Source organism: Chelmon rostratus, chromosome 23 (genome assembly GCF_017976325.1).
Source record: "Chelmon rostratus isolate fCheRos1 chromosome 23, fCheRos1.pri, whole genome shotgun sequence".
In the NCBI taxonomy this organism is placed as follows: Eukaryota; Metazoa; Chordata; class Actinopteri; order Chaetodontiformes; family Chaetodontidae; genus Chelmon; species Chelmon rostratus.
The window spans coordinates 4,659,166-4,682,572 of record NC_055680.1 but is presented as its reverse complement, the minus strand read 5'-3'; the positions used below and the strand labels follow the sequence as shown (position 1 = coordinate 4,682,572).

The 23,407-nt window shown below is 43.2% G+C and overlaps 3 protein-coding genes and 1 pseudogene across 4 annotated transcripts; 3 read left to right on the top strand and 1 right to left on the bottom strand.

Annotated features, from left to right (window-relative positions):
* The first annotated feature begins 692 nt into the window (after positions 1 to 692).
* LOC121626733 lies at positions 693 to 2,576 on the top strand. Its single transcript, XM_041965403.1, has 5 exons — positions 693 to 756; positions 913 to 1,548; positions 1,669 to 1,788; positions 1,887 to 1,909; positions 2,011 to 2,576. The coding sequence occupies exons 1-5, from the start codon at positions 702 to 704 to the stop codon at positions 2,128 to 2,130; spliced, it is 954 nt and encodes a 317-aa protein (XP_041821337.1). The 5' UTR covers positions 693 to 701; the 3' UTR covers positions 2,131 to 2,576.
* Positions 2,577 to 5,887: 3,311 nt separating this feature from the next.
* Positions 5,888 to 7,948, top strand: LOC121626643 (immunoglobulin kappa light chain-like). 2 transcript variants are annotated; one of them, XM_041965260.1, is made up of 5 exons: positions 5,888 to 5,945; positions 6,050 to 6,736; positions 7,213 to 7,329; positions 7,410 to 7,453; positions 7,699 to 7,948. In XM_041965260.1, the coding sequence occupies exons 1-5, from the start codon at positions 5,891 to 5,893 to the stop codon at positions 7,816 to 7,818; spliced, it is 1,023 nt and encodes a 340-aa protein (XP_041821194.1). In that variant the 5' UTR covers positions 5,888 to 5,890; the 3' UTR covers positions 7,819 to 7,948. The 2 variants fall into 2 exon arrangements, with proteins under 2 accessions (XP_041821194.1, XP_041821195.1); XM_041965261.1 differs by having other exon boundaries at positions 5,892 to 5,945; positions 6,082 to 6,736.
* A 1,414-nt stretch (positions 7,949 to 9,362) lies between these two features.
* On the bottom strand, positions 9,363 to 14,472 carry LOC121626371. The gene is made up of 6 exons (XM_041964845.1): positions 14,333 to 14,472; positions 13,992 to 14,151; positions 13,628 to 13,826; positions 12,074 to 12,124; positions 11,615 to 11,980; positions 9,363 to 11,331 (listed from the first exon to the last, which is right to left on the bottom strand). Exons 2-6 carry the CDS (start codon positions 14,043 to 14,045, stop codon positions 10,883 to 10,885), a joined length of 1,119 nt encoding a protein of 372 aa, XP_041820779.1. The 5' UTR covers positions 14,046 to 14,151; positions 14,333 to 14,472; the 3' UTR covers positions 9,363 to 10,882.
* A 6,354-nt stretch (positions 14,473 to 20,826) lies between these two features.
* On the top strand, positions 20,827 to 22,747 carry LOC121626931 (annotated as a pseudogene).
* Positions 22,748 to 23,407: the final 660 nt, after the last annotated feature.

The following is a 23,407-nucleotide window of genomic DNA, read 5'->3' as shown; positions in this document are numbered from 1 at the left end:
AGGATTTAGTCTAGAGATCTAGTGGTGAGACTGCAGATTGCCGTGAAATAAAAGCCCCTTGCCTTTCCTCCTCCCTCTCCAAGTACATTGGAGAACCTACAGTGGCCACAAAACTCGTGAAAGGCGCTCTCTAGAGCCAGTGTTTGGTTTGTCCATTCTGGGCTACTGTAGAAACATGGCCGACTCTGTGGAGGAGGACACGCTCCCTCTGTAGATATAACAAGCTCATTCTAAAACAACAGAAACACAATTAATCTTATTTTTTGGTGATTATACACTTACTATCTTTCATTTCTGCCAATAGATCCCCTAAATCTTACTGCCTGGTCCTGTAAGGGATTAAACAGTATATAACAACCACCAGTTACCACCAGTAGTCCTCTCCTTCACTGAGCCACCTACTGGACAGCATATTCAACTTAGAGCTTTCTCTTATTCTTATCTTCATCCTTATGTTGCTCTCCTGCACTGTTAAAGAAAGCAAATATTAACCGAACAAAGTGAGATCAGTGTGGTATGAACTGAGCGTGGATTTGTGTTAAACCCAATGTCATGTCGAAGAGCCTTGATGATCATGTGATCTTGTTTCCTTATTGGAACATACAGTGTCACTTCAGATTGGCCAATCAAACACAGTCTGGTCTATAAAAAGTGCAGAAGGGATGGAGATTCTTTTCAGTCTGCATGACAATTTGAGCACGATGACATCTCCAACATTTGCTTTCTATCTGACATACCTGATCTTTGGGAAAATAGGTGAGTAACATTTTTGTGACTCCAGTTTGCATCTTTTAGAGTGTATGGTTACTCTTAGTTTCATCACTTTTAATTGTTAATAATGTATTCAGGAGAATAAGCTTATTACCAAGTTAAATTCATTGCGTATTTACTTTGTATCTCTTGTCTCTTCAGCTCAGACAACTGAACAAGAACTGTCTTCATGTGTTCATCAGGAGAGTGGATTTGTGTCAGCTTATGTTGGTGACAGCTTAACTTTGCGATGTACCTACAAACGTAACGTGGTAGCAAAGTATTACTGGTACAAACAAACTCTGGGCCAGAAACCGAAGCTCATCTCTTCCTTCTACTTATTTGACAAACGTGTCTCTTTTCTTGGTGAATGCGAGAACAACCCACGCTTCTCACTGGATACAGAAACTGGTAAAAATCACTTGAAGATCTCAGATTTGCGAATTTCAGACTCAGCTACTTACTACTGTGCTTGTAGCTTTTCCGCAAGTTTTGAGTTTGCAGAGGGCATTATTGTGAGTGTAAAGGGTTCAGGTGTGAACATCCCAGCTTTGGTCCATCAGTCAGCATCTGACACCATCCAGCCAGGAGGCTCTGAGACTCTGAACTGTACAGTACACACTGGGACCTGTGATGAAGAACACAGTGTTTACTGGTTCAAACCCAACAAAACCCACACCTGTGTCTACAACCTGCCGATGAAGAGCCTGAATCTGTCTCATGCTGGGATCTACTACTGTGCTGTTGTCTCATGTGGACACATCCTGTTTGGAAACAGGACCAAGCTGGACTTTGAGCGTGAGTAACTTTCTAGCTGAGGTTGTTTTATCTGATTAATAGTTTTGATTATTCACTAAATAAAAATGAGATGAAGGAAAATCTCCTCTGTAATGTGCCTTGATATCTGTCTTCCTTCAGAAGACTCTCTCGTCTTGGTGTATTTCCTAAGTGGCGCTTTGGCATTCACAACTATCCTGAGTTTTTTACTGGCTTTCTCACTGTACATTATAAGCAAGAGAAACAGCTGCCAGTGTCGAGGTAAATGATGCTGTTTCTATCTACAGTGTGTAAATACTGAACATGGCATTGCAGGACTTTAATAATAAGGCAATATCTTATCTTGCATTGTTTTTCAGCTCCCTCCACAGCAAGTGCAGAGGTATTTCCTCTTTAGATTCACTATTTTGTTACAATCAAACATATTCTTATATCATCACAATTTAACAATGTGTTGTCATTTATTCACTGTTTCATTGCTAGGGTTACACAAATGAGGACAATCTCCATTACGCTGCTTTAAGGGTAGAAAAGGCCAGCAGACCGAGAAGACAGAGGAATAACACAAAGGATGAATGTGTGTACTCCAGAGTAAAGTATTAAATTTGGACATGTTTTATCTTTGTTTCTGTCTAAGAGGACATGGTCCCATTACTGTGTCTTTGATGTGAAGCTTTACCTTGTAATAAACTAACTTGCTAGCTTGTTTTCTTACCATAACATATGAAATACAATGATTGCTGTTATCTGTGTGCCAGCAGCTTGCTCATTGTCATTGGGACTGAAAATGTTTGTGTGTCTGTGTGCGTGTGTGTGTGTGTGTGTGTGTGCGTGTGTGTGTGTGTGTGTGTGTGTGTTCACAAAACAATTTTCTGTTTTATGTCTGTTAAGCACTTTGTTAACTTGTTTTTGAAATGTGTATATTTATAGACAGACAGACAGATGTGTGTAGTTACTGAAAAGCGAGTGAGGAATAAATAAAGAGTGACCTGATAATTAATGAATCGTTAATATGGTCCATATAGTTGATGATGACTTAGAACAGACTGGGAGATACTATATGAACAATTCATTGGGTAGTGATTTGTATATAATTCAATAAAAATCTGTGAATCAACACACTGACCACATTCGGCGCTCCTGATTAACTCTCAACCAGCTGATGAGTGGCATACACTAGTGGTGACTCATTAATTACTAATTACTTAATCATTAGTCACTCTTTTGTGCCCCCTCAAGAAAAGTGACACCTCATACTGAGTAGTTACTACGTGGTCCCTCAATACTTCATGGTTTTGAGTTTTTACTGGGAGTTCACAAGCAGCTTCTGCCACCTTGCCATCTGCTTTCCCCTGGCGAGGGCCAGCTCGGCTACCCCGGCTGGATCACCGCCTGTCAGGACCGCCCTGCTGCCCGGCTGGAGAAATAAATACAATGAAGTGTAAAGTAGAATACAGTCAGCAAAATACAGCATAGCTAAAAACATTTACAGCTGATTAAGATCTGAAATGAGGCCTTTGATCAGCCGTAGTGACAGCAGAGAGTCCAAGTCCAGTTTAAGGCCTTCTGCAGATTATTCCGTGTAGAAGGTGAGTATCAAGATTAAATTAGTTCAGAGTTAAAACAGATGAAATATAGGTTGGAACCATTTGTATCAAAGCTTTATAAGTGAAAAAAAAAATTCTGGTCTCGCCTTGCAGCCAAAGTTGGTCAGCCAACCTTTTGGTAAAGATGGCAGAGGTGAGCACTGTAGGGGTTACCAGTTTCATATCTTTGAGCTTAGTGGTGGACAGCATCCAGTGATTTCAAAGTAGAGCCAGCAGCATTTCCATATATAACATCCCCATGATCCAAAACAGATTGATTCAACATTCTCTTTCTTTCTTTTTTTATGCTGAATAGGACAGCAATTCTTATTTCTGTAGAAAAAGCCAAGTATTCTTCTCAGTTTAACAGTCAGTGTTTTAATGTGATGCTTGAAGTTATAATTGTTGTCTATTCAGATCCCAAGGTATCCCAAGGCACTCCCTTTATGCATATGCAATTGGTGGAGTGAATGTTAAGAGACTCAGTATATGTAGCTGTGGTGAACAGCATCCATCACATTTAAGTAGATGGAGTGAATCAAATGCAGCTGGCAGACATTTATGGTGTACAAGTTGCAGTACAATATAAAACTGTGTCATCTGCATAAAGAGGAAATTTACAGGATTCAGAAGAGGGCACAATATGATTTATGTGACAGAACAATAACTGATGACCAATGAGGCGTGAGTATCCAGAGCAGGACCACACGTGTCTGTGATAGTAAATAGTCTTGCAGGTGGGCTACACAGAGTACAGTAAAATATGTCTACTGACAACATATGTTGGTTTGACTGAAGAGCATCTCTTCTGGAGTATGCAGAGCACACCCAGTTAAAACTGTCAAGAAAACCAAACTTTTGAGCTTTACATGAAGCCGCTGGTGTGGACTGATGAGCCTCCCAACCCAGTGTTGGAATGGTCCGTACCAGAGGCCTTTAAAAGGTCAAAAAGTTCACTAAAATCCTTTTTTCATCAGTTTGGACTGTTGCCAACCAGTGCCATTTGTGCCAATGTGAACAGCCTTCTTAACAAAGGGGTCTTCTGTGAGCAGGTCAGGGTTGACACAAATGAGGTCAGGGACTTAAGCACCTGGGGGGGGGATGGATGCAGTCAGCTTTGAGTTCACGTCCCTGATAATACAGGAGACCCTGGGACTCTCAGCTGTTCTGCTCACACTGGCAACTGTGCAGCATGTAGCCCTCATTGTGTCTGGTTTTGGTTTAATGTGCAAACTTTTGAGACACTGACCTCTGAACCTTTTGATGAACTGATAGGTTGCAAAAGTGACATTGCTCCACACTGCAGAGAACAAAAAGGATATTATAAGCACTCTGAAGCTGCAGAGTAAGAAAAGAGCGCAGGCCCACCTCCACCGGAAGCTGGAAGTGACACAAAGGACATGAAACAGAAAGAGCAAAACTCAACAGCAAACTACAGAACATCAAAAACAGGGTTCAGCTGAAAGCTCTGGTGTCAGATGTGCAGACCGTAAAGTAAAATGTGTGTGCTGTAATGTACGCTGGTTGCAGCATCTTCAAAAATCCCCTCTGTGAGCGGAGGGTGCAACCTTTAAACTGGGCAGCTTTCATCATTTGATGTTTGTTTTGTCTCCTGTGGTGAAGAAGGTGTGAGCTACTGTGAACAGTTTCCGCTGGTGGAAACTTGCTAGCTTGAACACAGGAAGGCTGACCACAGCGTAGAGCGGCTCAAACAGCAGAGAAAAGTCATTCTGAAATGGCGGCTGTGTGAAATGAGGGTCATGTCTGCAATGCAGGGAACAGGCTGTGTATGCAAATGACAAACACAAGCCCTCATCAGGGAAGGACTGAATGGTTGCTGTGGTGTGAAAGCAGATATCATCTTACATTAACAAGCACACTCCTCAGAGTGAAGCATTGATTGTTTTAAATAGTAAAGTATGGAACAACTCAACTGTTCTCATGTTCTCAGGCTCCCATTGAGGTGAGCTATTAATGGCTGCTTGCAGGAGTTCACACGCTGATTACAGACACGGTGTCGCGTACTTTGTGCAAACAATTTGGGATGAACATCATGCACCTTTATGTGCAGTTGCCAGTTCATTACTGATCACAGCTTCTGTTCTGCATGTTCTGTTTGCTTTTTAAAGTCAGCTTTTAGTTTTTTTTTCGCCAGATCTGCAGGTTGTTTGTAGCACATACCTACGCAAACACACCCTTGAAGCTGGATCTAAGTGTTACTACCTATTATAAGTTTAATCAGACCATTAAGACTTCAATGTAGCTGAAAACTGTCTCTCAGAACAGAGTGATTTTGTGGTTTGGTTCGTGTCATTAAGCATGGACCAAACAGCAGAGGGTCAGAGCAATAACAGCTGAATGTATGTTATCTTAAAAATGACTCCTTCTGATGCTACATGCCTAAGTAGTTATTACTAGTTAGTATCATGTCTACATGTAAGTTAATCAATCAAAATAGTTTAAAATGCTTAGTATCCTAAGCCCCCTGACCAGTGATCATAGGCTCCATTGTGCGATGTTGTGTGATGTTATATGTGATCTCTATTTTAATAATTCATCACGTAAAGGTAATGTCAGGTTCAAGAGTCATGCTGTTGTTACTGATGTTGTCCTCTTCTCAAAGACCAACATCGCTGAAGCGACGCTGAACATAAGTAACACTGAACTTGTGTTCACTGTTTCCAAAATAGGAGATTCAATCTGATTGGCCGATCAAACAGCTGTCCTCTCTGTGAAGGCTGGAGATTCAGTTCATTCATCACTGCATTCGAAGCGCGATGACACCACTAAACTTTGCTTTGTGTTTCACGTGTCTGTTTGTGGGAAACATGGGTAAGTTGTGTTTTCTGTTCACTACACTATAATACCATAACCATATGTCTGCTTGTATCAAGTTTTCTGCATGTTTGATTTGTCTCTTCATTCTCTCTCCTCAGCCAATATGACAACTTTTGAACAATCATTACAGTTTGAATCAGCTCGTGGCGGAGGAAGCTTGACTTTGTCATGCTTCTGTCAAGATGCTGCAGCAGAGATCTTTTACTGGTATAAGCAAGCGATGGGGCAGACACCAAAGCTGTTGTCTTCATGCTACAAGCGCAATAGTAAGGGTACCTTTTATGGTGAATTTAACAATTCACGTTTCTCACTGGATACAGAAAACAGCAAATACCACTTGAAGATTTCAGATTTGCAAATTTCAGACTCAGCTACATACTACTGCATAGGGAGCAATTTATATGACTTCACATTTTGTAATGGCATTATTGTGAGTGTAAAGGGTTCAGGTGTGAACATCCCAGCTTTGGTCCATCAGTCAGCATCTGACACCATCCAGCCAGGAGGCTCTCAGACTCTGAACTGTACAGTACACACTGGGACCTGTGATGAAGAACACAGTGTTTACTGGTTCAAAAACTCTAAAGAACCTCATCCAGGACTCATTTACACCCATGGAGGCAGGAATGATCAGTGTGAGAGGAAACCCAACACACAAACACACACCTGTGTCTACAACCTGCCAATTAAGAGCCTGAATCTGTCTCATGCTGGGATCTACTACTGTGCTGTTGTCTCATGTGGACATGTCGTGTTTGGAGACGGGACCAAGCTGGACTTTAAAGGTGAGGAACTTTCGGGCAGAGGTTCTCTCATCCGATAAATGCGGACTCCTTAATAACTCCCTCAGTTTTTATTTTTAAGTATTTCTTAATATATTACCCACATTCCAACAGGAATCACTTTTCACTGTAGTTATTACTTATGTCTGTACTGCCCGTGAAGCAATGCCTGTCTCACACAGCTCAACCCTGTGAGATAAAAAAAAAAAAATCAACAGTCTTTGTTTCATGCAAATTTGCATTTCAAAGTTCAGCCAAAGCTCATATGAGGCTATCTCTGCGCTGCAGCACAGCAAGGAAACTACTTCCATGGAAACACAAAGAGAGGGTTTTTGCTTGAAAAAGACTAATACTGGAAGATAAACGGGGGCTTTTGTCCCGTATTTACAGCAGTTATGTTAGTAAGGATTCTTCACTGGTAATGAACCGTCACCAAGAATACCTGGTGCTTTGTAAAGTCTCTGTCTGGCTCTCTGCAGATCGGTCGGACTCTCTTGTGTACTTCTTGAGTGCAGCTTTGGCACTGGCCACCATCCTGGTTGTTTTACTGGCTTTCTCCGTGTACAAGCTGCAGAGGAGAAACAGCCAAAGTGCAGGTAACTGTTAGCTTCAAAGAGTGAGTGTAAGCCATACTGTATCTACATTAAACAACTCTCACTTCATGTGTCACAAACAGAGTCTAATACAACATCTCCAGCAACTTCTACTCCGAATACAGGGGTAAGAATCATTTTCTGTTGTAATCACTTACAGATCTTACATAGCAGCAATATCTTTATTACTACCAGTTAGGTGTCACAAAGATTAACAATATTATTTGATGTAATTGTATATGAATTAACCACATGAATGATTAATTTGAGAGCATGTGTTTGTTTTCTTTTCTTAATGACACCTGAGCTCTGAGTTTTTCTTGTGCTGTATATTCTTTCATAGCGATGAATGGTTTTATATTTTGTTTCCAGCTACGTCAAGACGCGGTTGCCCTCTATTACGCTGCTTTCAGGAGTGTCCGGGCCAACAGATCGAGAAGACAGAGGGACAACTGCCAGAGCAGATGTGTGTACTCCATTGTAAAGAAGTAGAGCTGGACATGTTTCTGCTATTTGTGTCTGTCTAACAAGACATTTTTTTGATTTTCCCTTATACATGAACACTTAATATGATTTCACCAAATTCAAGAACTATAAAGGCTTGCCTTGCAATAAACTAAGCTCTCGCCCTGAAAGAAAAACTCGTCTTGTGTGAGAGTTTCTTTGAAGCAATGTCCACTGTGAAACATATACTGACCTCCACCATTTGTTGCCACATTTTAAAGAGAGAGAGAGTTTCCACAGTTGCACCGAGCCCTGCATCTCTGACGTCACATGTAAAGGATGTAGAGACCAAAGTCATGGCTGAATGTTCTGTGTAGGTTGTATGTTGCCACAAACCCAGAGATGTAAGAAGCTTCTTATAACCTCTTTGCAGTTGACGGTAAAGAGAGGAGGTCTCGGGCCCTGTCGTGTCTGTGTATCTGTGGTTTGAGGCAGGAAGTCTCTACATCAGCAGTTGTCAGTTCTTCTCTGAATCTAACCCATAGATCCTATCCACAACAGAAGTAATAATTTACCTAGACAGAGATGCCACAATGATAGGTAAAGTAGTGCACTGAACATTTCATATAAAGGGAAGGACACAAAGCTCAATTGGATCACTAGCAGTGCAAATCACCCTGTGAGAGCGGTGATATGATGTCTTCCATGGCTCTGCATACACAGCTGTGACATGCTGCCCCCCTCGTGGCCCAGTTTTTGAAAAACGCGTGCTAAAGTGCCCTCTTGGACTCCAAAACGTGTGCTAAAGTGCCCTCTTGGGAGCCAGGGGGCGCTAAAGTGCCCCCTGGGAGCCAAAACGCACGCTAAAGTGCCCTCTTGGACGCCAAAACGTGCTCTAAAGTGCCCTCTTGGACGCATGCTAAAGTGCCCCCTGAGAGCCAAAATGCGTGCCCTCTTCAGTGCCGAGGACGCGCTATATGTGCCCTTTTTTTCCTTTTCGCCCCTGCCCTTCAAAAAGTCTGTGCACGCCACTGCCAAGCAAAATAAGATGTTTACATGCACAAAAGATACTAGTGTGCATATAAAGGTGCTCTATGTTGGACTCCTTGAAAGCAACCAAGCAATCAATTTGTTTCTATTCGCTTTTCTTGCCCTTTCTGGTTTGTTTTTGTTTACATGAAAACCTTTAAAAGTATAAAACTGTAGAGTAATAGACAGCGTTTCTTAGTCACAAGCACACAGTACCTCATGTTAACATAATAAGGTCTGGGTGACATCTCTGTGAGTCCTAAATGTTCAGAACAAGTACAGCATATCTGCACTTTCATGTCTTTCAGAGTGGAGTTGCAGATTCATGTACAGATTAAGCAGTAGTGACAATATTATGGCATGTCAACACAGTTTTTGTCGAAACAGAAGTTTGAGCTAAAGCAGTCATTGTGATGACACAATAAAGTCTGTGAATCTCCATGTCTGTGGCTCATGAGCTGACTGTGTGTAAAACAGTTGATATTTCTTATTTATCGAATAATAATTATGAATATTAATAATTCTCATTTATTATTACAGACAGATACATCAAAATGATAGTTTGAACATGTGCAAATGAATTTGTTCTGGATGCACTGAGGCAGAGGCTAACACCAGAACAGAGTTCCACGGTTTTTAATTAAAATAGGTTGGCAAAAAGGGCACAGGTGGTGGCGGCAGAAGGCCGGCTGGGTTGGGGGCTGGAACAGCTGAACACAGGGGAAAAACACTGGAGCAACGGCAGCAAGGCACACACCGGAAAACCCAAGAAGACACTGGTGATTTCTCAGGAGGAAAAACACACAAAAAACTCATCAGGTTCGCAGGATTCAACATGAGACCGTTTGACTCTACCGAACAGGACGGAATTATGACAGGAGTCATGACCGGGTTTATACGGAGAGGCTGATTGGTGGGAATTGAGGTCAGGTGTGCCTCGTCTGCCGAGGTCTCAGAGAGAGAGTGAGTGCCACAACCAGCCACGCCTCCTGCCACACACACACCCAGCGAGAAACAGAAAAGCCAAAACAAACTAAACACAAAACCCAGGCCACAACATTATATCTAAAGCTTCTATAAAACACTAAAACACTAAAAAGGATTCCAAGGAGACAATGAGAAATACAAATCACATAAAAACAGACTTTTAAGTAAATAAACAAGTCAGTGTTAAATGCTGCTGTTACTATGGGAAGGAATCAGTATTGAATGATTGGTTGATGATTATCTGTGATCTGCCCACTCATCTGCATATGAAGCACCATCTGTCCTCATGAATCATTCCTGATACACTCAGAGGTAGATTCTTGGCACATTATCAGGAACTAAATCACTGCTTCATTCATGAAGAGTTGCTGTGTGTCATAATGTTCATTCACTGTACAAACGTATGTGTTGAGGACCCTGAAAAAGCTGGGGCTCAGGGTTGTTCTTATTTCATTACGCATATGTCTCACTGACATTTCAGCTTCATCACAGAAAACAGCGCCAGCTCTCACTCTCATCATTGCTTTTCATAGCAATCTTGTGTTCACCAGTGAAAGGTGAGACATTTCTCTGCAGGATGTCTTCATTTTGTTGCGAGGAACCTGTGTAACTCCACCCCTAAGGCTTGCAGTGGGTCACAGGAACCTATTTTTGTCATCAAACTGCATGTTTAGAAGCAGAAGTTCATCGATGGTCCACATGGTTTCTCCGTTTAACTGAACAGAGCCTGTAAGCAAAAATCCTAAACGTCATGTGGTGCTGCCGTGGTTGATTAGAAGAGATAGATTCAATGTATTCTCACTGCTTTACCACTTTGGTTTTTTTAAATATTTTCTTGCTGTTGTTCAGAAATGTATTGTATGTTTTCTTTATATCTCCACCTGATTAATTATCCCCTGCAAAACAATGGATGAGGAGACAAACAAAAGCTTTTTAAAGTGGCTTTTATGAAGAAAAGTGCAATACAGCCAAAAAGAAAAAGAGTATCTGACATTGGTGTTAATTATCTGTAATTGGCGATACCTTTTAGCAGTGCAGCGGAGATTCTGAGCTATGTGAACTCTTTGAGCCAAACTCTTAAACTGCATTGAGGACATCACCTTCTCTTACTGATATAAACTAAGAGACAAATTATAACAAAGAACAGCAGAATCCCGGTTCTACTGACGGACAGCCAGAATAAGATTCTCATCTGTGCCACAGGGTCGTCAGCATCACCTTTGACAAGCACTTTGCTTCCATTCCCGAAAAGTATCTCCCCGCAGGAGGCCACGGCGCAGTAATAGGTGCCAGAATCAGAGGAGCTCAGGTTCATCTTCTGCAAATGGTAGACGCAGCTCTGTGAGCGAGACCCCGACGCAGAGACGTGTTTCCGCCGATCCCCTTGCACGTGAAGGATTCCTTGGCGAGACTCATGTCTGAACCAGTAAACACTGTGTTCCCCATCACAGGTCCCGGTGTGCACTGTGCAGTCGAGGGTCACAGAGCCCCCTGGCTGGATGGTCTTGGATACTGGCCCCTGCACTATTTCTTTGAGTTTGGCTCCTACAGTCCACAGGGAGAGCAGTCAGACAATCTGTTGTATCAAAAGGCTTTAATTGTTTTTGATTTAGTATGCTTCAAACTGATGTCTAAAACAATTAAGTGTTATACAATCTCTGGTGCTTATATACTTTAAACACTATACGTTTGATCTTACATTATAAGTTAATGAACACTGACAATTTAGATAAAACTTCAGGTGAAAAAACTTAAATCAGATCATTTGAAATAAAATCTCCTCTGCTCGTCATACAGTCAGAGCCAGTGAGAAATAAAAGCACAATACCTTTGACATTCAGAAAGACCCCCTCGCCAAATTCCAGCGTGTTGGAGTGGGAGCTTCCACAGAAGTATGTCGCCGAATCTGAGAAGTGGACGTCAGAGATGTGTAAATGATTCACGCCCTCCTTCCTTTGCACAGAGAAACGGGGGTTCTTCTGCATCCAGTGGAAGACCTTGGATGGTTTATCATGCTTGTAAATATTAGACAGAAGCTCAGGTCCGCCGCCTAAGGTTTGTCGGTACCAGGAGAAGTGCATCGCCACTTGGCTGTCGTAGAAGCAACGTAAAGTCACATTGTCCCCGACACTGACTGATACAACCCCAGCGTCCTGTTTGACTGCTGCCGACTGGATCACTGCTGACACATGAACTAGGTCAAAAAAGACAAAATGTTACAGAAACACAACCTGACATTAAACTACTAAAATCATACACTGAATGTACGTTGCGTCAAGAGACTTACATACTCCACAGAGGATCACATACAGGCGCATCGTCTCAGAGGTCCTCTGAACTGAAAGTTGTGAAGCGCAAAGTGTGAAAGACAGCAGCTTGAAAATAGGTTGCATCTGATTGGTCGCTACAAGTGCCAGTGTTGGGAAACTTTAAATACCAGTCATGGCCTCATTTGAGGATTCCTCAACATAACAGTGATACAGAACACGTGAAACGCAGGTTATTCTACTTTACCAAACTGTCAGGTCACACACACTATATTTAGTAATATATATATATATATATATATATATATACACACATATATAGCAGCAACGATGTGTAACTATCTTTTATGTCAGGTGGCATCAGCTCCATTATGAACTTATTTACCTTCCTCAGGGAGTCATCAACTCTTGACATAAAATGCGAGGTAAGTGGAGGTAAAAACACCATCTATACCATTGCATATACACGAAGGTAAGAAATCATAAAAGATAATTCATCCTTTGTCCACCCGCCAAGATAAATATACCCACCCACGCATACCCAAAGACAGACAGAGAGACACTGACGGAAGAGATGGAGGCTTTGCTGAGAGAACAGGCACGTCTTCAGCTAAAAGGCAGCACAGCTCCAGCTCTGGTGTCCCAGAGTCACCCCCCCAGTGCCAGTTCACACTGCTCCTACACAATCCAAACAGCACTGCCACGTTCAACTGACCCAGGCCTGTTTAGGAGATGCTCAAGGTAGTGGCCAGTACCGATGCTACCATTTAGCTAATGCTAATGCTAGCCGCTAAGAAGAACAGAAGAAGACAATACAGTTCCGATGCTACTATTTAACTAATGCTAAACAGAAGAAGACAATAAAGTTAGATTCACCTATACTGTTAATGTTAACTGCCAGATGCCAATACTAACTGCTAAGATACTATCATACTACCACCGCTTTAGCTATTGTTAGCTGCTACAATGCTACCACAGGCCTAGATGCCACATGTAACTGCCAATTGCCACACTACCATCATCTACCCCTGCCTCTCACCAACTGCACCAATAAAAGCGGGGTGCGGGAATACAAACCCTTGTTCGGGTAGGGGGTAGAAAGTTTAGAAGGTGCTGAAAGTGGAGGCCTAATCCACAGACTAGATTGAACAGCCTCTTCTAACATTTCCTTCAAGAAGCAACAAACCCTAACATTTCCTTCAAGAAGCAAACAAAACAGGAAAACAACCAAAAAAGAACAAGAAAACAAGCCAACTCTGTATCTTACAACACAAACTCACCTCAACAGGCCACATGGTCCCAAAGAGAGACTCTAGCTGGCCACACCCCCACCTTATCTACACTTCCTCTTTATTATCAGGCAGTTTGTGCCAAAAACTGGGCCCCTAGTAACTGAATGTACTTTCACCAGATTTACTTCTGACGATGGGTACAGTTAGGATGATCTGAGAGTTCTGGAGGGTTTGTACGAGGTGAGTAGGTCAGATATGTATTTAGGAGCTGGACCATTAAGCACGAGCAATATTTTGAAATGCATGCAGAAGCCGGTGACATTGCACTGCAAGCCTGCTCACCAGGTTTGAGAAACAGCGACATCAGTGGAGTGGATCTCTGACCCCCAGCAGCTATTAGTGCGGCGCTAAAGAGATGGCGTGAGTCCAAAGTGTTAAGTGAGCGACGCTGACTGCTGACTGCAGGGGAGGAAGGAGTGGTTGGAAGTGGGAGTGAGAAAAAGTCCAAGAGCATCTGGTGGACAGCTGGAGGACAGCAGGTCTGGGGAGTTAAAGGAGAGCAGGGGATGGAGACGGGGACAGAGAGAGAGAGAGAGAGAGATGCAGAATGGATGATATTTGTTCCGATTCTACATTTATTACATTACACACTGAATGAATGGACAGACAAAAATCCTAACTGCACATAAACATGATGAAGCATCACCTTTGCTCTGAGCTGCAGCTCCAGACGCTTCCTGAGTTTATCTGCTGGCAGCATAAACAACAAGAGTCCCCACTTCTCTCTCTGATTCAGGCCTCCTGTTTCTGATTGTTGTTGAATACAAACTCAGTGCTCCGCCCTTCAGCTCATCAGAGTCCAGATTCTGCAAATTATAAGGCAGACACCTCTCATCGACTGAAACAGTCCATGACAGAAATTTTAATGTGAGGTAGAAATTATCATTGAAAATATCTGATGAATAATCTGATGTCCACATCATGAGCTTCACCATAATTAAATGTTAAATTCACAAACAATCACAGACCAAACAACAACAATCTTACCTTCAACCTGTAAATATGTTGCATGGACAATAACCAGACCTCTGGTTAAACGATATCCACAGAAATACAGTCCAGAGTCGGATAAATCCACTTGTTTGATTTTGAGAAAAAGAGTGGAGCTGTTGGATGTCATTTCAAACTTTCCATTTTCAAATCCACTGCAGAATTTAGCACCCTCAAGATGCTCGAACATGAAGCAGATGCACTGAGGCTGGGTTCTACTGACCACTCTGAACCAGATTATCTGACTGGGAGAACTGGTATAGTTGGAGCACAGCAGTGTGACTTCTTCACCAGGCTGAACCTCCACAGTCTGAGACTCAGAAAGTGAGACAGAGATCCAGCCTGAAACAAACAGCAGAGATATTCATCACTTTTCTGACAGAGGAACAGGAATGTAATCAGCGTCTTTCATGACGTTATTAATTGGAGGCAGTGCAAGATTTTTACACCAGAACTTACTGAGGCTGCAGAGAAGTAAAGCTGTTATCAGGGTGGAGTTCCTCATTGTGCGTATGATCGTGTCGCTGAAAATGTGCTTTATAATGCTGAGCTCCTGTCAGAGGGTTTGAAGAGGCGGAGTGAGGCTTTTTTTTTTTATGCTGTGTCTTGTTATTTACACTGATCACAGATCAGATGATGCCTCTTATCATTGTTACATTTGTTTACATTATTACAGGATGATTATTACTGATGCATTAACATGTAGGAAGCATTTTAATATAGCAGCTGGTGGAGACAGAGTCATTTTAACTCATTAACATTTGTCTAGTGACACTGTTCAAGTACTTTGGAGTCCTGCTTGGTCACCATTATGTTGCCTGCTCTCTTATTAACCCCGACCCCAAACAACAGGGCCCAATCATAGACGTCAAAATTAAGATAACTGTTTTTGGTGTTTCATGATCCGAAACATGTTGTAAATATGTTGAATATTCAAGAAGACAGAACATTTACTGTTCAATTGCATGAAAAAGTGTTGCACATATACAACTATGTGTTTTACATAAATGATGAAATTAAAACATCAATTAAAGTTATGAAAGGTTGCATTTTACTGTCAGTCCAATGATGAGTAGGTCAAAACTGAGGGGCAGTTTGAAGCCAGGTGTAAATGAAAGTCATCATTTTACCAGCAAACACACAGCTGCATTGATCAAGACTGAGCACATGGCACAGTGGAGATGATGGGAACTACACCTGCTGTAGTTCTGCTGTGGTCTGTGGTGTCTTTAACATGTCTGTGTGTGTCACACCACATCTTGTCACACTTTCAGTAGAAACAGATTCATGCCGTGATCAGAAAGCACAATATTTTTGTCTTTGACAATGGTCACTGTGTCAGATTAATCCGGCCCGTCACATATTGGTACAGAATTGTCCAAATTACAGGAAAGACCGCATTTATTTAACTTTTCCTGCAATACTCGGCGTTTCAGTTAAGTCCACTAGATGGCACACTCCAGACACAATTGACCTTTGCTGGAGTCTGGTTGATCCTCTCTACTTCACCTCTGACACTGCACTGAGCCCCTATGTAACAATGAGAGGGCCAAAGAAAAGTCGACAGTGAGTGCCAAGAGTGTTAAAAGGAGTGGACTCCCTACACTGACGAGACTGAAAGAAGCCCTTGATATGTGAATAAACACAGGAAGTCACGGACGACCTGCACGGAGAATTCTGCCATCAGTTTTCTGATTTTGAAAAGTCACTTCAGCTGGTGTCATGTCTGTTGTCACAAGACTCTGAAACAGCACCGCAGGAGCTGCAATTGGATCCGATCGATCTTCAGAGTGGCTCCGTCTTAAAGGAGAAGTTCAGCTCACTTAAACTGGATGAGTTTTATGATTCACAAAGCAAAGCCAAAGCAAAGTCTCCAAACACTCGGAAGTTGGCACAGTCAACGCTGGTGTTGTTTGGCTCTACCTACGTGTGTGAGCAGGCATTCAGCGTCATGATCCATCCTGAGAATTGCCACAACGAAACTGACACCTGACGCTGATGCACTGGCAAAAAAAGGGTGACCAACAACACTGTTCCCACTGAAAATAGTTTTTCTTTGCTTTGTATGGAATGGCTTTTACATGCATTTTATTTTCATTCACACAGACACTCTACATCCATCTGATGCTGGCTCAGCCCATCTGTCAAATTTCAAAACTCATTGTGGCCCCTGAGCCAAAAAGTTTGCACGCCCCTGGGGTAACATCTGGATAACAATGGGTACCGATGCCACAGCTCAACCAGCTTTTCCTCTCTTTCGTTGTCCCACCTGACAGCAGCAACCTCAGCATCCCTCCGCCTCCTCCTTGCCATGGTTACCTGACGGTGTTCTGGAGAGAGCAACTGATTGGTCAACAGTCAAGTAACATGTTGTGGGAGACGTCACACTCGGCGAGTCAAGACAAAAATATTCTGACATGCTAGACTTTTCAGCAGGGTTTCGTGTTGTGGGGCGTCTCAGACGCTACTACCCTCCAGTAGCATCCTCCAGTAGCATGCATAGTACATGGGCTGTGAACAATTACATTCACCTTGCAGGCGGTTGTCTACCCGGAGTCCAAACATTTCCTGTTTTTCGTTTTTCTTTCCGTCTATAGACACAAACGCTACATTCATGTTTATACTCGTATTACACATTATAACCATCCATCTTTTTCCACTAGATTCATTCCAAAGTCCACACGAACCTATCAATGACTATATAAACTCAGGCAAGCCAGCTTCCCCCCAAGATCCTCTGACGGTCTCAGAAACAGGCCAAGCGGCCTCTGGTTTCACCACCACATCTGCCAAAATCTTATCTAGATCCGGAAGATGCCCCAGACATCGATTCTGCTTTGGAGCCGCCTTACAGGCAGGGAATCCTCAGGCACATCATATGTGCCCAGGGAATCCTCGGGCACATCATCAAAATTCTTAGCCACTGGTCTTTCCCTCCACACCCCACGTACATCCACGAAGATCTCACAGACATCAGACTGACTGCTGAAGGTTCCATTGAGGCGTTAACTGAAAATCCAAGAACATCCAAAGAGGCGGTAGCTCACACTGGTCCATCATCGCACTCCATCGATCCATCCATGACCCGGATCCCTTCCTTCACCCTCTCATCCCTCACCCTTCTTCCCCGATTCTTTCATCTCTCTACCTTACCCTCATCTCTCCATCCCTCACCCTTCATCCATTCATCCCTTTTTCTCTACATCCCACCTTTCCTTCATCCCTCAACCCTCATGCTTCATCATCATCATCATGCTCTCCTCGATCCATAATAATCATTAAACCATTATATATCCTTGTCTTATTGGCATGGTCTTTTCAGGTGAATATATTTTTAAGAAATGTTGTTTTTCGTTGCAAACATGGAGGCCTTTGTTGTGTGTGGTTTTGATGCAGAGAGCAGACACAGCGCTGTTCGTGAGCACAGTGAAATGAAGGACAGGTGAAGGTCAAATACGTAGCTGTGAAGGCATGCTGGGAAATCATTTACATGTTTTCACTCTGTTTTTTCAAAGCAGTTTCAGAAATGTCTTGAGAAGAAGTCAGCCAGCATTCACTGTTTCCTTTCACACTCTTTCATTAGAAAGCTTTGATCTGACAGGCCTCATGATTTACACCTCAGTTGTGTTCAGACCACACTGTGCTGTCTCTTCCTGTCAAGCAAGTGACGTGTGTCTCACTCACTCCTCCACTGCTGCAGACATCCATGTAACTCTCATTATAAGACAACTTGGACAGCCATCATTGTCCTTACTGGCTCCTCCATCAAACACCAACCACATGCCAATACTGAGAATTAAAGCTCTGCAGCAGGAAGACACATTCAAATGAATGAACATCAGATCTTTATTGCAAAATTCAAAGTTTGGCAAGAATGATTATTGCGTTCACCACCAAGGCATACAAAGACTGATATGATACAGCATCAGTTGCAGCTGCCTCCTGAGTCTATCTGGTGGAAGCATAAACAACATTTGGCTCCGGCTCTCTTCGTTTTGCTTTTGGTTGAAATGTCACGGCTGCGTAGTTCAGGTCATCAGAGCCCACGTTCTGTAAAAAGAGTATTTTCAGTCTCAATGTGGTGACTTGATATGATCTGAATTCCTGCAGTACGACTGTTTGAGGGCGATGCTTATAATGAGATTTGGGTGATTTCATGTCTAAATACATACAATTAGCAAACGTTCTTGATTAGATGCCGTTAAATTCATTCTTTAAAGGATTGTGATAAAGACATTGAGTGAGCAGCACATTTTACATTGAAAAATAAACTTGATAGTGCTCTCTAATGGACAAACTATGAAAAGGAGACACTGTTGGTAAAGTGCCTCAAACATAATTTGGGGATTTGGGGAACTTCTTGTTACTTAGCGGCTCATATATACTCAGTGCAGATAAATACATACTGTATATATGCATATGTACAAATACAGCAACATTTCTGGGACTAGCTAACATTAGCCGATACAATACAGTCGTGGCTGTTTGTCATCGGACCGTATCAAACGATAATTGGATTCACCTCTCGGTGCTCTGAACTCTGTTCTTCTTCACCAGCTAAGTGACAGAAACAAAACATCTGGTCAGTTCATGGATCGCTGTCTTTGGTAAAACAGGACTTTTGCATTTTTAAAGAGCATTTCCACCAGCAACAAAACCAAATGTAAGATAGACACTGAAGCTGTGAGAAAGTACCTGTCTGAAGATTCCTGATTTTAACAACCAGACCAACGATGAGCATTACAAGGAAAACAGTCAGACCACCCAAGATCACATTGATCAGCTTTGCTGATTCCTCAGACTCGTCTACAAGAAAGATCATTCAGTTAGACTCTTCTTCCCTTTAGAGACTTGAGACCGAAAATGGACAAAACTGAATTTAGCTAAAGTGTTTCACCTTCAAACATCTGATGATCTGCACAATGAAAGAAATCTTTAGAAGAATCTTACTTTCACACTTGCTGCGCACGTCATCATGTGGGTCATGGCTGCCTTTTAAAGACATGAAGATGCATTTAGTCTGGAGTTTAATTTGATAGATTCATAGTTCATGATGTCAGAATGATATTTTGTTGATGTCTAAATGCCCACTTGTTGCCTGTGTTGTTGGAAGACAAGAATGAAGAATGATCTTACCTTTTACATTTAAACGTGTTACATGGAAAACTGGACTTCCACTGTTGTAAAATCCACAGAAATACAGTCCAGCGTCAGATAAATCCACTTGTTTGATTTTGAGACTGACAGTGGAGACGTTGGATCTCATTACAAATTTTCCATTTTGAAATCCCTTGCAGTATTCAACGTCATCAGCAGACCTGATCATTACAGAGATGCAGCTGGTCTTGGTTCCGTTCACCAGTCTGAACCAGAATGTCGGAGGTTCAGATTTGGACGTGTTGTTGCTCAGCAGTGTCACTTCTTTACCAGTCTGGACCTCCACAGTCTGAGACTGACAAAAAGAGACAGAGATCCAGCCTGAAACACACAAGATTGACTTTCCATTAAAGAAAGGGAACATGACCAGTAACTTCAAATAAACTTTGAACAACACGAACAGTTTCAGTGCTGGTGGGCTCGTGTTGTCAGCTTCTAAATATAGTTGAGAGTAGTTCAATGCCTGTACTCACTGAAGCTGCAGAGACTTAAAACTGCGATCAGGGTAAAGTTCTTCATGGTGCGAATGACTGTCGCTCTGCAATGTCCACAACTGAACTGTGCTGCAGTAAGGCTGCTTTCAGCGTGAAGAGGTGGGGTGTTTGCTAGTTGTTGATCCTGTAGCTCAAACTGTCCACATATATGCTTTCAAGAAAGAAGTGCTGATACAGAATGTCAGCTGCTATGTTCAGTTATCATTTGGACCATGTTATTTCCAACAGAGGCTGCTATTATGTACAACTGACACATCACAACCTTCATCCAAAATAAGAGATGCACAGAGCTTTTGTTAGTCCTGACCATGAAATTTAACAGACTGTTCAAGCTCATTCCCTTCAGCATGTGGATTCTCTGTAACCTCTGTTTGGACTTGCTACTTTTGCCTGTAAGCGTAAAGGGGTGCATATAACTGGTACACATGTGCAACAAAAATCAGAAAAGCGTAACATCAGTTGTTTCAAAACGCTCCTTTGTGTACCAGGCAGCAGCTGAATCTGGTCTAGGTTGTAGAATGGGCAACGGTGTGAATGGAAACGCTTTGGGTGGACGCTGTAAATCGTTTGCACTGTGAAGCTGTTACAGTCCAGAAGATTGAAGTAATGCAACACTTCTGGATCTTCTGCTGTCCGTCAGGCTTCCCTAGGTTGCAAGCATCTGGGTCAGTAACTCCACCCACCTGCCCTGCCCTCTGGTTCCTTACAGTTTACACCTGTATCATTAGTTCCCTGAAACTTTCAGTTAAGCAAAAGGAAGATAATGGCCTCTCTTGTGGAAGCAGTTTAATGAGGGTGTGGATCAGATCCTGGAAGTGACAGCCAAGGGGGGTGGCAACGATGTCCACCCTCATAGTGAAAATCACAGCTGAGCAATTTGGAACCAAAGCACCCAAGCCTGTATCATCGGCATATGCCCTGAGCCACAGAGCAAGGAAGATCCGGTGCCTCAGATAAGAGCTTAAGCTGTTAAAGAGGCAACAGGTGAAGTTGAGAGAGCCGGCCTAGCAGACCTGAGAGTAATCCTAAGGAAACATCTATTGACTGCGGAGGGCAGAGTTCCACAGAAGGAAAGAGAGAGCCAGGAAGAGGGCAGCTCACCTGTCCAATCCCTTCAAGTTGACCAAGCAGCTCCTTGGCTGCCTCACCTGCTCGAAGGAGGCTATTAACAACCACCTCAAGGCCACGTACTCGACCACAGCAGAGAACAACCACTAGGCCTGTGCGATGCACTGACAACAACCTGCATCAGACTTCAACATGAAGGAGCCTCACTTACGTGAAGTGGAGGAAGTGGTGAGGACAACATGATTGAGCACCAGGCCCAAGTGGCGTGCCGTAAAAGGTGTATAAGAACTGCCATTACATTGTCTTTGGAAGGCCCTGAAGGTGATGTGAAGGGGAGGGATGATTGCCCAGCCATGGAGGAATGCTGAGGGAGTGTACATACCGAAAGAAGAGAAGTCTGAGAACATTTACCAGTTTCATCTGGCCAGCTGAAATCTCACTGGCCGGAGTGGCTGGAAGTGGGCATAATTAATGGTTGCAACATATCAGTGACCCTCTTCGCGCTGGCAATGAACATGCTGGCCAAGGGAGCTGAAACAGAGTGCAGAGGTCCACTCAGCAAGTCTGGAGTAGGGCAACCGCCCATCAGAGCCTTCAACGGTGACGACGACAACAGCTATGCCAGGAGCCAGGTGGATCACAGCATGGGCACGCATGAGCTTCAAGCCTTCAAAAGTCCAAGTCCTTGGTTCTAAAGAAGGGGAAGGTCACAGACAAATTCTGCTTCAGGCTGGGAGAACATCTGAGCTCGTCAGTCAGTGAGAAGCCAGTGAAGAGCGTTGGGAAGGTCTTTAACTGCAGCCTGAATGGCAGAGACTCCATCAAGACAACCAGAAATGACCCAGAGGGCCAAGTCTGGGCTCCCCGGAAGATTCAAGGCCTGGATAAACCAGCTTGGAATCCTGCCAAGAATTCTCTGGCCTCTGCTCATCTATGAGGTTCCCATGACTTTGGTTGAAGGTTTCGAGCAAAGAGTGAGCAGCATCTTCGCAGATGGCTGGGTCTGCCACACTGCTTGAATAACATCGGGCTGTATGGGAACAGCAACAAGCTCAAGCTCCCTTTCTGCTTGGTCAGGGAAGAGTTTATCATGGCAGAGGCACGGGAACACCTGCAGTACTCAGGATCCACATACGCCAAAGTGTCCGGGGCAGGAATCGTGGTGAGGATAGGGAGGAAGTGGAGGGCAGTCGAGGCAGTCCAGCAAGCTGAAACTCGGCTAAAGCACAAGGCCAAGGCAGAGCTGGACTTGGGAGCTGAACATCCAAGGTCCAAGTCTGCCCAGAAGAGGGAGAGACAGAGACTGGTGCAGGAGGAGGTGCGAGCTTCAGTGGAGGAAGAGCAAACCAGCAGTGTAGCCATGAGCCAGCAAGGTGCCTAGATCAAGTGGGAGCAGGCGGTGGAGCGGTACATCACCTGGAATGACATCTGGCAGCGGAACCCCCAGAGGATCAAGTTCTGAATCCAAGGGGTCTATGATGGCCTCCTAAGTCTATCTAACCTGTGCACCTGGGGCAAGATAGAAACACCTCTATGCCCCCTGTGTTCCGAGGCAGGGACACTGGAACACATCCGAAGCAGCTGCTCCAAGGTGCTGAGTGAGGGCCATTATCGATGGAGACACGACCAAGTTCTTAAATCCTCTGGCAAACACAACCACACCTCCATGAATTCAGGTTGGATCATGCTCTAAGCCCATTCATTCTGATCCTTCAGCAGTACAGATGCTTTGTCTCATGTGTCCTGAATCTTTGAAGATGCACAAAGTAAATGCTCTCGTGTCAGTTAGTCTGTTGGTGTGAAGTGATGGGTGGAGTAGTGAAACAGTGTCTGAAGAGTCTGATATATACTGCTGGCTTTTTAAGCAGTGTTTCTCGGCCTTTGATGTGTGTGGTCATGGCTGGAAACCAGTCTTCCTGTGGTTGCAATTTGTTGCCTGCTGGTTCCTTCCTACACTTTGTTTTTTCCAAAATATCTGTACAAATATAGCATTTTTTTCTCTTTGTGTCTGAGATTAGGCCAGCATTTACTTTCATTTCTTAGAATGATACATTTCTTACTCTAGAAATATCATGATTTTCACCTCAGTTGCGCTCAGACACCCCTGCTGTCTCTTCCTGTCAAAACAAGTGATGCAGAACTCACTCACTCCTCCACTATCTCAATCCAGACAGCTATCTGTCTGTCTGTCCAAAGGACAAGGTGGATGTTAAGTTTTATAAGGGTTTTTAACAGACTGTAATGCCGACTCCAGACAGAGCAGACAGGAGACAGGAGTGCGAACAATAAAGTGGATTTAATGAAAGTTCAAAGTTCAACAGTGCACAGTCCAATGGATTCAATGGACAGATAA

Excerpts from the sequence above, each read along its gene's own strand:
- LOC121626643 (XM_041965260.1), top strand. The coding sequence starts at position 5,891 with ATGACACCACTAAACTTTGCTTTGTGTTTCACGTGTCTGTTTGTGGGA. Across the intron at positions 5,946-6,049 it reads TCTGTTTGTGGGAAACATGG|CCAATATGACAACTTTTGAA; the intron begins GTAAGTTGTGTT and ends CTCTCTCCTCAG. Across the intron at positions 7,454-7,698 it reads CTTCTACTCCGAATACAGGG|CTACGTCAAGACGCGGTTGC; the intron begins GTAAGAATCATT and ends TTTTGTTTCCAG.
- LOC121626733 (XM_041965403.1), top strand. The coding sequence starts at position 702 with ATGACATCTCCAACATTTGCTTTCTATCTGACATACCTGATCTTTGGG. Across the intron at positions 1,789-1,886 it reads AAACAGCTGCCAGTGTCGAG|CTCCCTCCACAGCAAGTGCA; the intron begins GTAAATGATGCT and ends ATTGTTTTTCAG. Across the intron at positions 1,910-2,010 it reads CCTCCACAGCAAGTGCAGAG|GGTTACACAAATGAGGACAA; the intron begins GTATTTCCTCTT and ends TTTCATTGCTAG.
- LOC121626371 (XM_041964845.1), bottom strand. The coding sequence starts at position 14,045 with ATGCTGCCAGCAGATAAACTCAGGAAGCGTCTGGAGCTGCAGCTCAGA. Across the intron at positions 13,827-13,991 it reads AGCTGCAGCTCAGAGCAAAG|ACCTGCTGTCCTCCAGCTGT; the intron begins GTGATGCTTCAT and ends TTAACTCCCCAG. Across the intron at positions 11,332-11,614 it reads GGTCTTTCTGAATGTCAAAG|GAGCCAAACTCAAAGAAATA; the intron begins GTATTGTGCTTT and ends TGTGGACTGTAG.